The 16,361-nt window shown below is 53.3% G+C and overlaps 1 protein-coding gene across 3 annotated transcripts; it reads right to left on the bottom strand.

The window, feature by feature from the left end:
* Positions 1-603: 603 nt before the first annotated feature.
* Positions 604-15,484, bottom strand: ORC5 (origin recognition complex subunit 5). Of its 3 annotated transcripts, none has more exons than XM_078874278.1 (15): positions 15,322-15,484; positions 12,282-12,464; positions 11,719-11,811; positions 10,852-11,055; positions 10,376-10,450; positions 8,793-8,904; positions 8,451-8,581; positions 8,004-8,052; positions 7,090-7,180; positions 5,819-5,871; positions 5,397-5,509; positions 4,060-4,101; positions 3,271-3,381; positions 1,738-1,850; positions 604-1,135 (listed from the first exon to the last, which is right to left on the bottom strand). In XM_078874278.1, exons 2-15 carry the CDS (start codon positions 12,378-12,380, stop codon positions 1,090-1,092), a joined length of 1,332 nt encoding a protein of 443 aa, XP_078730404.1. In that variant the 5' UTR covers positions 12,381-12,464; positions 15,322-15,484; the 3' UTR covers positions 604-1,089. The 3 variants fall into 3 exon arrangements, with proteins under 3 accessions (XP_078730404.1, XP_078730406.1, XP_078730407.1); XM_078874280.1 differs by having other exon boundaries at positions 12,282-12,458; XM_078874281.1 differs by lacking the exon at positions 15,322-15,484 and having other exon boundaries at positions 12,282-12,880.
* Positions 15,485-16,361: the final 877 nt, after the last annotated feature.

Here is a 16,361-nt window from a genome sequence, read left to right as displayed (position 1 = left end):
GCGGTGGCCAGAGGATGCAGCTGTCATCACGCCCCGGCCGATGATGGTAATAAAAAAACCGATATCAAAATAACATTTAAAAAATGTGGCAATTCTGAACGTACATCACCGTCTGAAATAAAAGCGGCTCGTGTAGAAAAATTCTGCAAAATGGTCGTTTATTACGAAATGCGATACCAACGCGCAGGCGATTGTTAAAAAAAACGGCGCAGTAAAACCAAACAAAAAAAGAGACCCTCAGCTCGTATCTTGTAGCTACACTCGGGCTGCGTCCCATGGCTGCCAGGCGCAAGTCGGAAGCTTCCGACGCGAGACAAAGCGCGTGACGTTGCGGTCAGGTGCGTCGCGAGAGCTCTCCGCCAAAGTGACTTCAAACTTAATTCTAGATTTGAAGCTTTTGTGACTGCAAATATTCATACTCTTAGTTCTTTCGGTAAAGTCACGTAGGTAAAAAATTTAATTAATAAAAAAAAAAATTACGACGTTTCGGAGGCAACACAAGTCTCCGTCATCAGGTGGGACCGTCACAGCCAGATTTGCTGCATCAAGCGGCAGCAAATCTGGCTGTGACGGTCCCACCTGATGACGGAGACTTGTGTTGCCTCCGAAACGTCGTGATTTTTTATTTTATTTTCATAAATTTTCATTTCATTTTTTACCTACGTGACTTTACCGAAAGACGAGCCTGGAGCACAGGGCCCAGGTGTACACGGCAACAAGATGAGAGCCTCCTATTGTTTGGTCTGCATCCTCCTCGTCCTCCAGCTCCCGCTCCTTTACACCCGACCCGCACGACGGCCGTGCGAGGCAAGCCAGCACTGCGGCGTCGACGCGGCGCGACCAGAGGTTCTCGTGCGGAGATGCCCCCCCCCCCCAAACGGTTTATAGAGCGGATGCATTCGCACGCACGCACGCACGCACACGTTGCGACCGCGCGCTGCAACGCAGTCAGGACGGACGGACATTGTGGTCGGTCTGTCGGCGGACTCCCCGGAGCGAGCGAGATCGGTCGAGCTGACCTCTCCGCCCCCCCCCCCCCACCGTGCTGTGTCCGACGGCGGCTCCCCTTCGCCCCGCCCGCCGTCGTCCTCACACGAAGTCGAAGAGGTACCGCACCACGTCGAAGTTCACCGTCCTGGAAAGGGGGAACAATTTGACAAACGTGCGCGCCATCAAGACATCTCCCTCAAACTCATTATTAATACCGTTATGATTCCACTTGCTTATCCCCGGAAAGCCGCAGCGAGTCACGAGACTTTTGTTTCAGGGAGGTCCTGCCAAGCTTTCACAGTAGGGGGGCGACGCTGCTGCTGCTGCAGTCTGAAATCCCAATCGAATAATTTGCAGGTACATGGTTTAGCATTGCGATGTTTTGGCCCAATACCAGTTACAACGATGTGCGCCTTTCTTTTTTAGCTACGGGTGGAATCCGGGACAACCCGGAGGAAACCCACACAAAACAGGGGGAGAAGACAAACACTCCACGCAGAGAGGCGCCCCAGCCCGGGATCAAACCCAGGCTTCCTTCCTGCTGGGGGCGACAAGTGATGCCGCTGTGGGCGACAAGTGATGCCGCCGCGCCATCCTGCCGTCCAAATAACGACGATCAATGGCTCGTTGATGAATGCTAAGCGCGCGTAAAAACCGAACGTGCCCGACGAAGCGCGGGGGAACGGCTGCGCACGTGCGTGGGCGCGAGCGAGCTGCGTCCGTCGCGGTCGCCGGCGGGCGCTGTACCTGGCAATGGCGCGGATGAAGTCGAGCGACGCGGTGCACTTGTACTTGGGGCTGTCGATCTGGTCACTGTGACTCACGAGCGTCAGCAGCTGCAGGCTCACCAGCGACGAGATCTGGGGGAGGAGGGAGGGGCGCGCACGGACGGAAAAAAACTCTCTCGCGGAGAACGAGCCGAGCCGCCCGCGGAACAGGACGTCGCAAAACTACTCCCGAGAACCCCTCACTCGGCGCTCTCACTCGCACGAGCCCTCCCGCGGAGGCGACGGTCCAAAAGTGGCATTTCTTACGCGAGAAGTTGTTTGTACGCCGATTTGTGGTATCGGTGTCGCGCCACGGGGTGAGGGATCCATTCGGAGCGTAGAGCAACTGCCCCTTTGTCCTGCCCACCTCGGCCACTTCACGACAACGGATGAGGACAGAGCGTCAGCCAAAGGAGACGAGACGCCCGTGGGGCGACGTCCGCCACAGAGATGGAGCGATTAACTCGGCCCGTACGCGGGAGTTAGACGGGATCACTGCATCTCGAGACCCCGAGAAATGCATGTACAGGGTGCTAGCAAAACAATGCGAACACTTCTGAGAATTTGCAACAACGAAATGTGCCTCCGGGCTCTGGAGACCACCTGGAGAAGATTCCAGGCCATGCGTTGACAATGATGGCGAACAAGTGGAGAGACTTTTTGAAGCTATTAACATACATTTGTTATCATGTTACAGTGTATTATCCGTTCTTCTATTAAAAACGATAGTCCCATCAGCACTCTGTATATGTGTGTATGTGGGGAGGGGTGCAGCAGCGATTAGCGCGCTGCGCTACAAACCCGGCAACCCAAGTTCGATTATAACGGCCGACACCAGTGACGATTATCTGAACCGGTCCTGGGCCTTCTCCCCTAGGTCGACTGAGCCTCAAATGACTACCTGGTGCGGTGTGTAAACATCGCCACTGGGGAGACAAAGGCGGTCGGGCGTGGTGCTGTCCAACCAACCCCTCGTGTACCGTGTCGGCCTTCATAGGTGCTCGCTAACAGCAATTGCCCCAACAGTGTGTTCAAGGTATATGGGGGATTCATATTCTTTGGGTCTTTCGGTAAAGTAACGTAGAACAAAAAAATTAACAACTACGACGTTTTGATTGCAACACAAGCAATCGTCATCAGAAACGTCGTAGTTTATTTTATTGGATTTTTATTAATTTGTTAATTATTTTTGTTCTACGTGACTTTACCGAAAGACCCAAAGAATATGAATTCCTGCAGTCACGAAAGCTTTAAGTCAAGATTTATATGGGGGATCTTTGTCTTTGGAACTTCTTTCACACAAAACGTAGCAAACTGTGCTAATCAGAGATATGGGGGGGAGGCGACCGCTTTGGGATACCTTAATCCGGCAGGTGATGATGATGAAAACGACGATGATTTCTGAGGAATCCCCCCCCCATCCTCCACCGACTAAATGGAGGCTCCCTGAGTGGACTGGCCTGCCAGCTGTGCCGTACGCACCCCCCGGTACGGAACCGCAGGGACGCCGTACCTGGGAGAAGATGCTGGCGGTGGGCGCCACGCGTCCGTCCACGATGCTGTAGAAGATGGCCATCATGCGGTCCAGCGGGAAGGCCTTGGGCCCAATGAGGTGGTTGCTGGTCTGGGAGGTAGGAAGGAGGACATGGTTGGTGGTGGTGGGGCGGTTAGCGGTTGGGGCGGCGATAGTCCACGTCGCGTTTGTTTTGCGAGTTTCAAAACTAGTTTTCAGGAGGCGTGGGAGGGGGTGGTATGGGTGGGAGGGGTGACGTTGCCATGACGTGCAGCATTGGGATGTGTTGGCTAATGCCAGTTAACGTTGCACATTCTATTTGGGCTTCGCGAGCACTTCCCCGTGCGGGGTACAAGTCCTGGGTGGGGGGGTGGGGGGAGGCGTGACGTAGGCATGATGTAGGTGTGATGTAGGCGTGACGTCGTCGGAGCGACCTGGCACTACGTGCAAGCGACATGCCACCGTGCGATGGGAGAGATTTTCGGGAGATGCGTGCGGTGCCAGTCCGACGATTCGGCACTTGAGCCAAAATAAGCGCGCGACCAAACTGAACGTGCTCGCGGGTTCTTTTTTATTTTGCGCAGCAGTCACTTGGGCGAGCGACCCGTGGAGATCATGGACTCGCCGCTATAAACCCTGAAAACCCGGTTCAATGACGGGCGGCTGAAACCCGGTATTTTGAACCCAGGTGCCGGCTCATCGTCTACCCGACCCTCGAACCTCCCGGGCTGCAACGTGTAATGTGCGGAGGAGGCGAGGAGGGGACGGGACGACACGAAGAGCCCTCACCTTCTCACGCCTCACGAACGTCTTCTTCTTCTTCTCGGAGAACTGAAACACAGCAGCAGCAGCAGCAACATCGTCAACGTAGTCAACATCAATTCTAGATTTGAAGCTTTCGTGACTGCAAGGATTCATACTCTTAGTTCTTTCGGTAAAGTCACGTAGGTAAAAAATTAAATAAAAATTAATAAAAATAAAACAATAAAATCACGACGTTTCGGAGGCAACACAAGTCACCGTCATCAGGTGGGACTGTCACAGCCAGATTTGCTGCATCAAGTGAGGCAAGGATTCAAGATGCAAGCCCTTAAATACAAGTTGGGGGGGTGGGAGGAGAGGGGGGGGGAGCTTATCAGAATGTGGTAGCCAATGAATGGAACGTATCGGGAGGGAGGGGGGAGGGGCTAAAAGAAGGCATCGTCAACATCGTCAACATCGTCAACGTGATCAAGTGGTTGAAGCGCCGCACTAAGCACCCGAACCCGGCGATCCGAGTTTGATATCAAAACTGGGAATGTCCACTCCTCCCCCTCCACCGCTTCACCAACATTCACGGCAAATTTACGGTAAATTCTCGTGTCCAGGCAATCGTACAGCACCGGCTTGATGAAGGGACATAGCGGCTCGGCAGCTGTGAGGTGCACTCGTGGATATCAGGTCTCCTGTGACGCATCCACACCCCGCGGTGGCTAGGAGATGTTAACTACCTCGCCCCGTGTGCGAAAAGTCGTGGGTTCGATCACCACCCTGACGCCTGCTGTATATTTGGAGTTTGCGTGTCTCTCTACCTGTACTCGCGAGGATTTTCCTCCAGGTCTTCTGGCTTTTCCCTCCACATTTAGGATCGACATGCGTTTAGAGCATTTGGCTGCTAGAAATTTCCACAATGATAAGCCACTTAATTGAACTATAATTTGCGATAGCCAGGTCACTTTTGAAAAAGGGCTACATAGCCCAGTGAGCCCTACCTGCTATTTACTATTTCTACTCTTTAACCAGGAAAGGCCTACTGAACTACAATGCTCTTTATCAGAAGTGACCTGGCCACAAATGATAGCTCAACGAAGTGGCTTATCACGTGATAATATATAGCAAGCAATACTCTAAACACGCGATGTTGAATATAAATGTGGAGGGGAAAAACCAGAAGACCCAGAGAAACATCCACGCGACCACGGGGAGAGAGACACGCAAACTCCAAATATACAGGGGTCAGGGTTGGGATCGAACCCACGACCTCCTGCATACCGGGCGAGGTAGCTGACATCTCCTAGCTACCGTGGCACCCTCGCAGCTCACCGGATTTCTCCAGGATAAATAAAGACTCTGATTGTGAGCCGCACCTTCACGAAGAACCGTCGGTCCGTCCGGGCCGGGTTGTAGGAGGCCAGGTACGCGGCGATCAGCAGGAACTTGGAGTAGAACGGCAGCTCCACGTGGGCGTGCGCCGACGGGCCTGAGCGCGGAGAGCAACCACCGCCGCCGCCGTTAAACCCACCACCTCCTCCTCCCCCCCGACACGGCCAATTGGCAAAGGTTTGTCACGCGAGCAGAACGTGCCAAACGTGTTGCCGCTTCAGCACACCGGAGGCGTTTAAGAGAGCCAAGCCGCGCCGTTGCACGATTTGAGTTTGACGTTTCGCTGGCGATTGCAAACGAGCGGTGTCGCCAGGAGATGCGCGTGTGCATGCGTGTACGTTGAACTTCTTTCGCACCGTACGTAGCCAACCGCGTGCTAGCCGGGCAGTGCGAGCGCAAGACGTACCCTTGATCTGCGTCACATCCTCCTGCTGCTGCTGTATCTTCTCCCACTGCGCGCTGATCACAACAGGGTACACACGGCGGCGTGCAAGCGACAGCGTTAGCGAGCAAGCACACGAGAAATTGAGCATGCAGCGTCTCATGCTAGGTTCACCAGCCCTCTGACAATTCAGAGGTTGGGTCCACGAATGTGTGTGTTGTGTTTATATATATATATGTGTGTGTGGACAAATATAAAGGCCTCTTAGGTGAGTGTAGTCAGGCCATGGGCTCACGGAAAGAGGTCTATCCAGGGAACCCTGTGTGGGTTTGTAGACAAGTCAAGGGGTCCCTAGAGTGGGCTCACCCATAGTAAGGGCCACAATCGGTAGGTTCGCAAGAGTAAGGTTTACAATAGGCTCACAATAGGAAGCTTCATAATATTTGGGTTAAGGCCAAGAAATGATGCGGCTAACTCTCGCAAGAGCCTCCACCACCCAACACAGCCAAACTAAATTACATAGCCATGTGTGTGCGAGTGTTTGACGCGGCAATTATCATTGGTTCGGTAAAACTCAACACGCTAAGCTCATGGGAAGGTCGGGAGTTCAAATCGTGGCTGGAGGTTGACTCCACCAAACCCATCGTGCCTCCGGGGTGAATAAAACAGAGCGCACCACTTTGTGGGGAAAGTCAACAGCAGTTGTCCTGTGGAGAGACGAGACTCAACCGCAGGAATGTGGAATTTCCACCGCTGCCTCTGCAGGGCTGTACAACAGGAGAGGAGCTCCGGATGTCTCGATGCTCATTTCGAGCTGCAAAGCAATCACCTTCTGATCTTATTTTAATTCGTACATAGCACGGGCCGTGCTTCTCAACAACTCATCTCATCACAGCTATTCCGCCGTACAAATAACAACAAAAAACGTGTTCAGCGCCTTCACCAAGGTCGTGCACAACGAATATGACGATGGGTCAAATAAACGACGGCGAAAGCGGCGGTGGGTGGTTAACGATGACGAAGAGCGTTGGACGGGCACGGGAAGTTGGGAATAGTGAAGGCAATCTCTCAGCTCGTAACTCCACGCCCGCCGTGGCAGTGGGGGCGAGCCGGCGCTGCCAACAACTGCCCAAGCTCTGCGGTGCCCCACATATCAAGATGTTTTCAGCCAGTCAACGAGCGTTTCACATCCACAGGTAGGCAGTCGGTTGCTGCCCGCCTGCGTGCGTGCGGCCGTGGGTTCGGACAGCCCACAGCCGGGACCCCCCCCCCCCCCCCTGCGTTGGCTGCCGCACCTGGAGACCTCCCGCAGGTGCACGGTCTGCATGGCTTTCTTGAGGTGTGGCTCGATGTTCCGCCACAGCTTGTGCACGTCCGTCGCCGTGGCTGCAACGACGCGGGGGGGGGGGCGGGGGGGGGCGGGGGAGGCGGGGGGGGCGGGCGAGGGTGGGCGAGGGGGGGTGGACGCAATTCGGTGACGACAATGGCCGGCACGTGCGACGCTGACGAGCGATAATCGCCACGAGGAGGAGGGCTTTCCCCCCTCTTATCCGCCGCGCCACATTATCCGCGACTCCTATTGGCGGCAGCTGTAGGGCTCCGGGAAAACCCATTATTATTATTGGTGACTTCAGATAAGTCTTTTGCGGAACGGCATCCCTGTTATCCGCGAGAGAGGCGTGCGGCAAATCCATCCACTTATCCCCAGGGGGGGATTGGGGGGACTGGTTAGGTACGTACATATGTCAAACTTCTTTCGCACAGTACGTAGCCAACCGCGCTAATCGGAGGTGCACGGGAAGGATAACAACAAACTAAACACAAAAATCAGTTCTAAAGAAATCGCTTTTCAATCTAGATGATTTAAAAGTGCATAGCTCCCAGTGGCTTCCTAATATCGGAAGGGCGTTCCAGGCGGCCGCAGATATCGCCTCACCCTTGCCTTCCTTCCAACTCCTCCAGCATTTCACAAACGGCGAGCGTTACGTAAAAAGTTCCGTCACGTGAGCAGCTTGCCCGCTCGCCCACTCGCCAGCCCACTCGCCCGCCAATGGGAGCATGCGTCAGCGGCCGTGGCGTCCGGTTAACCGCAGAACGGAGGAGCAGACTGGCATTTGTACCGTACCCCGGTGCAGGGAGAGTGGGTGGGGGGTGGGGTGGGGGGTGAGGGCTCATGCATCTGGCTCTCGTCCACTCGGGGCTCTCTCACCTTCACCCTTCTGCAGGGGCTCGCAGAACTTCTGGAAGTTCAAGGCGGCCTGCGGCAAGGATAGAGAGAAAAGCACAAGTAGTTGTTACGCTCGTGACTATTACTACGATGATGATGACGACGATGATGACGATGATGACGATGACGACGATGGCGACAATGACGACGATGACGACGACGACGACGAGTGGCGGTGTTTGCCGTTGTTTGGCGGTGTTTGCCGTTGTTTGGCGGTGTTTGCCGTTGTTTGGTGGTGTTTGCCATTGTTTGGTGGTGTTTGCCGTTGTTTGGTGGTGTTTGCCATTGTTTGGTGGTGTTTGCCGTTGTTTGGTGGTGTTTGCCGCTGTTTGGCGGTGTTTGCCGCTGTTTGGTGGTGTTTGCCATTGTTTGGTGGTGTTTGCCGCTGGTGATTGGCGTTTGGCTGTGTGCGGGAGATGCATCGCTCACGAGGTGCTTCAGCTCGCGCAGGTCGCGGCACACTGTGTGGAACACGCCCAGCAGGATGTTCACGTAGGTGGTGTAGAGGTCAGAGGTCACCTCCGGGGGCTGGTCTCTGCACAGGATCTGCTGCAGCTCCCCTGAAGGCAAGAATACGAGCGTGGGGCGATACACGACGATCATGAGGTGAGACAAGACGATCGCGTGGTGAGATACAAGTGTGGGGTGAGACACGGCGAGACGCTACAAACGGGACGGTACAAATCAGACGGTGCGACCGAGGCACTGCACAAACGAGACAAACGTACTGCGGCACGGCAATCGTGAAGACGTCTATTGGTGGGGCGACACCTTTGGTGTAGACGGGGAAGTGCAGGGTGATGGGCTCGTAGAAACCAGTATCCCCGCGGAAATTCTCCCACACGAGCTCGCTGAGCAGCACCACCGTCACGTTGCACTCGGTCTGCGCGGCACGGATCAGCGGGACGGTGGGGGGGGTGACGTGGTTACGCCGCCCTGGTCATGGCACGTCGGCACAGGGCTAGAAGCTAGAAGCCCCGTGACCTCTGACCGCACAGAGGTCTCGTGACCTCTCACCGCACAGAAGCCGTGATCTGTGACCGCACATAAGCCCTGTGACCTCTCACCGCACAGAAGCCGTGACCTCTCACCGCACAGAAGCCCTGTGACCTCTCACCGCACAGAAGCCGTGACCTCTGACCGCACAGCCTGGTGACCTATGACCACACAGCAGCGCTGTGACCTCTGACCGCACAGCCTGGTGACCTCTGACCGCACAGCAGCCCTGTGACTGCGCAGGGCTAGAGGCCCGCACTTCCTATTGCCATGGTTGGCTAGAAGCCCTGTGCAGTCACTGGGGGGGTTGTGGTGGCAAGATGTTAACTACCTCACCTGGTATACAGGAGGTCTTGGGTTCAATCTCCCGACCCTGATGCTTGCTGTTTGGGTGTCTCTCTCTCTCCCCGTGGTTGCATGGACTTTTCTCCGGGTCCCTCCACATTTAGAATCAAAATCACGCACTTCAGAGGATTTGGCTGCTATAAATCTCCACGTGATAAGCCACTTCTTTGAGTTATTTGTGGCCAGGTCGCTTCGGAAAAAGAGCCACATAGCTCAGTGGGGTCTTACCTGGCAAAATAAAATTGTTTTTAAAATAGTTTATAGTTTAGTTTAGAAGCCTGAAAGCGCTCCATCAGCATCGCCTTTGCCAACGCTACCGATGTAAGCGCTAGGCTTTTCATGTATGCCCCATGACTGTATGTTAAACTTCTTTCTCACCGCACGTAGCCAACCGTGCCAATCAGGTGCGATTTTTTTAAAAAGCACCCTTTCTGGCATCGTAGAGGATGGCAGTCTACAGTAACCACACACACACTTGTGGAAAACAAATGCCAACATGCTTGGAAGATGTGTGCACTGCCCTCGAGACCGAAATTTGGAGGGGAAAACCGGAGGTCTCGGAGAAAACTCCATGCGACCACGGGGAGAGAGACACACAAACTTCAAATATACAGCAGACGAACAGAGTTGGGATCGAACCCACGGTATACCAGGCGAGGTAGTTAACATCTCCTAGCCACCGTCACGAGATGTAAAAGGGTTTAGATACTTGGCCATAACAAAGCGCAGGGGTTGGCAACAAAAATAAACGAGGAGAGCCATTTTTTTTCCAATTCATAAAGAAACTCAATATATCAAAGAGCCGCAATGCACCGTGCGGTGAATACGAGAGACGGTGGGGTCCTCGTTAAATGACGTCACGAAGCCAGCAGTCCTTAAAGAGCTGCGTGCGGTTCCGTAGCCGCAGGTTTCCGACCCCGTGCCCTCGCGCACAATTCGGAAGGGTTGGCGACGTGCGGAGCGTACCAACGCGGTGGCGACGACGGCGGCGGTGACGAGTGCGACGGACTCACCAGCTCCTGCAGCCTGAGGAACGCACCAAGCAGACCGGAGTCCATGTCCCGTACGTACTCAGCCTTGTCCAGCACCTGCACAGGAAGGAATCGCGCCGCCGAGTCAACGTGCGTTGTCCCTTTTTCATAGCGGCAGCAGGAGCTGCTGCAGCTGACATTGGCGATGATGATGATGATGACCATTACAGACATTGGTGATGATGACCATGATAGACATTGATGACGACGATGATGGTGATCATGATATACATTGGTAGTGATGATGACGACAATGATAGACAATGATGATGACCATGATAGACATTGCTGGCAAGTGCGGGTAAGAAGCGAACTTTGGCCACATACGACAAAGACCTACTGCCCCTGTGTTCGGTACTGCTGCCGACAGTGAGGCTGCTGCTGCTGACGATGCTTATGACGACGAACATGACACCGAACACACACGCCATCGTGAGATGCGAGCTTCGGCCACGCACCACGTAGACCGTGCGCCCGCGCAGGCGGTGCTGGGCGGCCGCGGCGGCGGTGCGGAAGGCCCTGGTGAAGATGCTGAGGTTGTCGCAGCGCTGGTGGGCGGAGTTGGCTCTGTCGGGGCACAGCCCCACCAGCTGGTCCAGCACGTGCTCGAAAAGCAGGCGCGGCGACACGCACTCCACGCAGCTCACCCACGCGTGCGGCAGCTGGCGGCACAGAGAGAGAGACAGAGCGGTGGCGGCGGCGTTCGGTTAAACACAGAACGCAGACCGGAATTTGTACCGTACCTGTGGTTGTGGAGGAGTGGAATCATACATATTGCTTTTGATGTGGTAATGTGGAATTCGTCTGCATTTTAGTCAGGAAATATGAAGTCATGCGGCCATGGTTCAGCCAGATTACCAACAGGGAAAAACGCACCATGATGGTATACCAGATGTTGTGGGTTTGATCCCGACCCTTACACTTGCTGTATATTTGGAGTTTGCATGTCTCTCTCTCCCCGAGGACGCGTGGATTTTTCTCTGGGTCCTTCGGATGTTCCCTCCACATTTAGAATCAAAATGCATTTAGAGTATTTGGCTGCTATAAATGTCCACATGATAAGCCACTTCGTTGAGCTATCATTTGTGGCCAGGTCGCCTTTGAAAAAGAGCTACATAGCTCAGTGGGCCTTACCTGGTGAAATTTAAAATAGTTTATAGTTTATAGATTTGGTAGAATCACCAAGGAACACCAAGGCAGCAGGAAAGACGTTTATGTGCAGAATCATAAAGTCGAAACCCTGACCGGGGATTCGAACTCGCGGTCCTTCAGATCGCGAGTCGATAAACCGAGCCGGCTTCTGCCGCGATCAGTCGGAGCCGTACCTGAAGTTCTCTCAAAAGCGTCTGCATGACGTGGGTCTTCCCGGTCGACGTGTTGCCATAAATAAATATGGAGGGGTATGAGTAGTGTTCAGGCTGCAATTATAGAAAAAATTATGAGCATCAAACAGCAATAATAATAATAGAAGCATTTATTTAATACAACATAATTTCATACAATTTGCATCTTAAGCCCCCGTTTTGATTTAATCGTTGCCAAACGTGGAAGTCAGTCAGAACTGACACCGTCTATTGCCCAAGCTGTGTGGGTCCTACACCGAGATATCTTGGCCAACTCCACGAACGAGTGTTCATACACATGGGAAGACACCAGAGTGCACGGTGAAAATCCACGCGTGCAACACTCGCTCCCCGTACAGGTGGATATTAACCCACTTGCCGTCTTGGCCACGCAAGCCCAGGGATGGGAGAGTTTCGCGATTTGCGAGATCCACCAACCCTCGCTGCCTCCAGTGCAGGATTACAGGCGCGGCACAGACGCCAGTTCCCCGTAGTGATCTGCTCAGCGGAGCGCGAGCGGGGTGAGCGACGGGAGGCAGGGACACCTGTCCGAAGAGCTGCAGCAGGGTGCACAGCACCGCCTCCCGGCCCGGCACCAGCGCTCCGAGCCGCACCAGCGTTTCCTTCTCCTCCTCCTCCTCCATCCTCGCGCGTGGCAGCACCAGCCACTCGAGGGCAGTGTCCGCCCGCCAAAACCGCAAGCGCAGACTGGGCGCCGGCTCCTGAGCCTCAAGACAGTGAGCGGCGTTAATAGAGCCGGCGTGCTTTAGGGTCGGCGGAAGTGTTTGTGGGGCTGATGACAACCTGCGCAAATTTTACCCACTCACTCGCCCGCCCCCCTCTTCTCACGAATCCATCCACTCACTCGCCCACCAACTTAATCACTCACTTAGCGTGGCACCCAAACTATGGGACGCTTTGCCACTTGAAATCAGAAAATCAAGAGTCTGTAGAAATTTGAAAACCCATCTCTTTAAAGTGGCCTACCCTCTTTAGTTTGGTCGGTTGCCCCTGGTTCTGTTTCCTGCTTTCATGAATTGCACATTGGGATCCTAGGGTGGAATGAGCATTATACATTTTCATTATTATTATTCTTCACCCATCCACTAACCTATTCTCTCCCTCACTAAAACACCTATTCACTTGCACAACCACTCACCCACCCAATCACTCACACACCCACCCACTTAGTCACTCACCATCTCACTCACTCTCTCCTTCACTAAAATGTCAACTTGCCCACTGAATAACTCGCTCGCACATTCACTCACACACTCATCCAATCACTCACTCACCGGCTCACCCATTCAGTTTGAATTTGGTCAGCGTTTTATATTTTAGTCACAGTCTTAGTCGATGGCAACCTGTGGAGTTTTAGTCGAAGTCTGTGGAATTCATCATTATTATGTGAGTTCCGGTGACTAAAGCAGTCAAACTTTCAGTGCACTTATACACTAAAGTTTCTTCAGCCGATATTACTTTTCAGAATTGCTTTGGTAGCCCAAACCAAAATTATATTCAGAATCAGAATCTTTACTTAGACTGGAGCAATCCGATGAGTTATGCAGCTCTTGTTCACAATGTCCAATTGAGTCATTTACATATCTGTCAACCCCTTATCAGTGCCTACCTTATTACAGACCAATTCAGACCTTATTTATCACCTCGTGACCCTTATAAAGCGATAACGTTCATCCTGCAAATTCCCATCACAAGGGAGAAACACAAACAAATCGAAATTGTTTGAAAAATATTTTGCCCGTATTGAAACGGCTATACACCGTATGGAACTGAAAACTCAATTTCCCTGTACAAGTATATGGTAAACCGTATGAGTTGACCATGCACAACATCAGACCCCTACCTCTGATGTCGAACCCATTACCCCAAAATCCCAATCCCTGACAACTTAAACCCTTAACCCCCCAAACCATACTTCCAATCCCACACCGTAACCCAAAGACCCAATCACAACATCTGACCCCTAATTCTAATTCCCTATCCCTGACACCTCACACCCCTTAACGCCAAACGCGTACCCCCAAACCTAACACCGTAACCCCCGAAACCAGGGATGCATACATCTTTTCATTTCGCTGTATGGCCTAACATGTTCCATGAAGGGCCGTTGCCTGAAACGTCTCCTATTGTTTCCTTGAAGGCCACGATATTATGTATTCATCTGTTGAAGTTATTCCGTTACAGAGGGCCAAATAGGGCATTGAAATAGGGCTTGGTGGGCCAGGCACATTGAGTTCCGTACTCACATTGGGTTCCATAGACTCACATTGGGACTCACAGACTCGCATAGAGACCCATATTCTCACATTGGGTTCCATAGACTCACAAAGGGACCCATATACTCACATAGGGACCCATAGACTCACATAGGGACCCATAGACTAACATAGGGACACATAGACTCGCATAGGGACTAATAGACTCACAGAGGGACCCATAGACTCACAGAGGGACCCATAGACTCACAGAGGGACCCATAGACTCACACAGGAACCCATAGACTCACAGAGGGATCCTAGACTCACAGAGGAACCCAGACTCACAGAGGGACCCATAGACTCACAGAGGAACCCAGACTCACAGAAGGACCCATAGACTCACATAGGGACCCAGACTCACAGAAGGACCCATAGACTCACACAGGGACCCATAGACTCACATAGGGACCCAGACTCACAGAGGGACCCATAAGACTCACAAAGGGACCCATAGACTCACAGAAGGACCCTTTTACTCACAGAAGGACCCATAGACCCACATAGGGACTCATAGATTCACAAAGGGACACATAGACTCACAGAGGGACCCATAGACTCAGAGGGACCCATAGACTCACAGAGGGACCCATAGACTCACAGAGCGACTCATAGACTCAGAGGACCCATAGACTCACAGAGGGACCCATAGACTCACAGAAGGACCCATAGACTCACAGAAGGACCCATAGACCCACATAGGGACTCATAGACTCACAAAGGGACACATAGACTCACAGAGGGACCCATAGACTCAGAGGGACCCATAGACTCACAGAGGGACCCATAGACTCACAGAGGGACTCATAGACTCAGAGGACCCATAGACTCACAGAGGGACCCATAGACTCACAGAGGACCCCTAGACTCACATAGAGTCCCATACTCACAGAGGGACCCATAGACTCACAGGACCCATAGACTCACAGAGGGACCCATAGACTCACAGAGGACCCCTAGACTCACATAGGGACCCATAGACTCACAGAGGGACCCATAGACTCACAGAGGGACCCATAGACTCGCACAGAACCCTACAGACTCGTATCGACACCAAGGGACTCACACGGGGATCAAAGTCTCGCATACGGACCAGGCCTCAGGTGACCGAGGGTCTATATCAATGAAACCGCTGCGCCCCGGGTGATGCTCGCGAGGACCTCTTCGCGTTTCCTACCCCAGTGCCCGACAACCAACACCCGCAGGAGTGTGCATTCCACGTTCCTATGGCGGGAGCGAAACCTCGTAACACCCCCCACGTGTGCGCGGCTGCAGAAGTCGCCCAAAACTTTGTTTGAACAAAACTTACCACGGCGATCGCCTCTCCCCGCAGCCTTTCTAGCCGTGGGGGGGGGGGGGTGGTGGTCAGAGTTGCTATTATCGCGATAACGTTAATATCACTTACGTTTATTGTTCTTACTGATAGTAAATTAGCTGTGACGCTTCGGCACGGTTACATTTCTGCAACGATACCGCCGACAAACTGGTGGGGGTGACGTCATCGCGTAAACCGGACGTCGTGACGTCATCGCGTAAAACCGGACGTCGTGACGTCATCGCGTAAAACCGGACGTCGTGACGTCACCGTGCGCGGGAAAAGAGAGACGTTCCCAGGCGTGACGTCATCGCGCCGGTGGGATTCTTAGGCTTCGGCGTCAAATACAACTTAGAAAGTGACGACTTGCAATGAATATGTGTCAGCTGCTCATGACGCGCAACACAGTGACGCGCCGACTCTCGAAGAGACGCAGACGACTCAGGGGCACGAGGAGGAACCACGGAAGGAGCGCGAAGAACGGCAACAGCCACAACGCGGCGAGGAGCAACTGTCCAAGCTCTGCGGTCCTCTGTGTGTCGAGCAGTGACGTGCGGTGAGGTCAAATGGCTGGGGAGGCACTGGCTGGTGTCAGAGCCAGATTCACACACTGAGGGGGGCGTGGCCTCGCCTAGGGGGCGTGGCCTCGCCTAGGGGGGCGTGTTAGACACGTCCCCCTCAGTGAGGCAGATGTGATAGCTGCCTACCCTGGTGCTTTTTCATTGCAGTTTCATGACGAAGACCAGCGAGCCTAAATATATTTATACACGTACGTGAAATAAGTTACCTAGACTATGGAAGGCGAGGACATGAAATGAAGGGGTCGACAAGCATTACATTGGTGACATACTGAGATAGTAACAGGCACGCGCTTATTGCCCGCGCTCCATCCAGTTACTGAGGGGTTGCGCAATCAGAGGGGAGGCTGAGCTCGTCGCTGCCTCACCTCTCGTCTCTTCCTGTATTTGCAGTGGAGCTTCGCAAATTTGGAGATTTTGACGATACAATTATTGGAATCGTACAGAAATTAGATT

Source organism: Lampetra fluviatilis, chromosome 38, assembly GCF_964198595.1.
Source record: "Lampetra fluviatilis chromosome 38, kcLamFluv1.1, whole genome shotgun sequence".
Classification (NCBI taxonomy): Eukaryota; Metazoa; Chordata; class Hyperoartia; order Petromyzontiformes; family Petromyzontidae; genus Lampetra; species Lampetra fluviatilis.
The sequence above is the reverse complement of the archived record's forward strand: the minus strand, read 5'-3'. Positions and strand labels throughout refer to the sequence as shown.

Bases quoted from the DNA above. Each gene is read 5' to 3' on its own strand.
- ORC5 (XM_078874278.1), bottom strand. From the start codon at position 12,380: ATGGAGGAGGAGGAGGAGAAGGAAACGCTGGTGCGGCTCGGAGCGCTG. The intron at 8,053-8,450 runs GTGAGCGATGCA...TCCTTGCCGCAG, and splicing joins TGCGCGAGCTGAAGCACCTC to GCCGCCTTGAACTTCCAGAA. The intron at 4,102-5,396 runs GTGCGGCTCACA...GCTGTGTTTCAG, and splicing joins ACCGACGGTTCTTCGTGAAG to TTCTCCGAGAAGAAGAAGAA.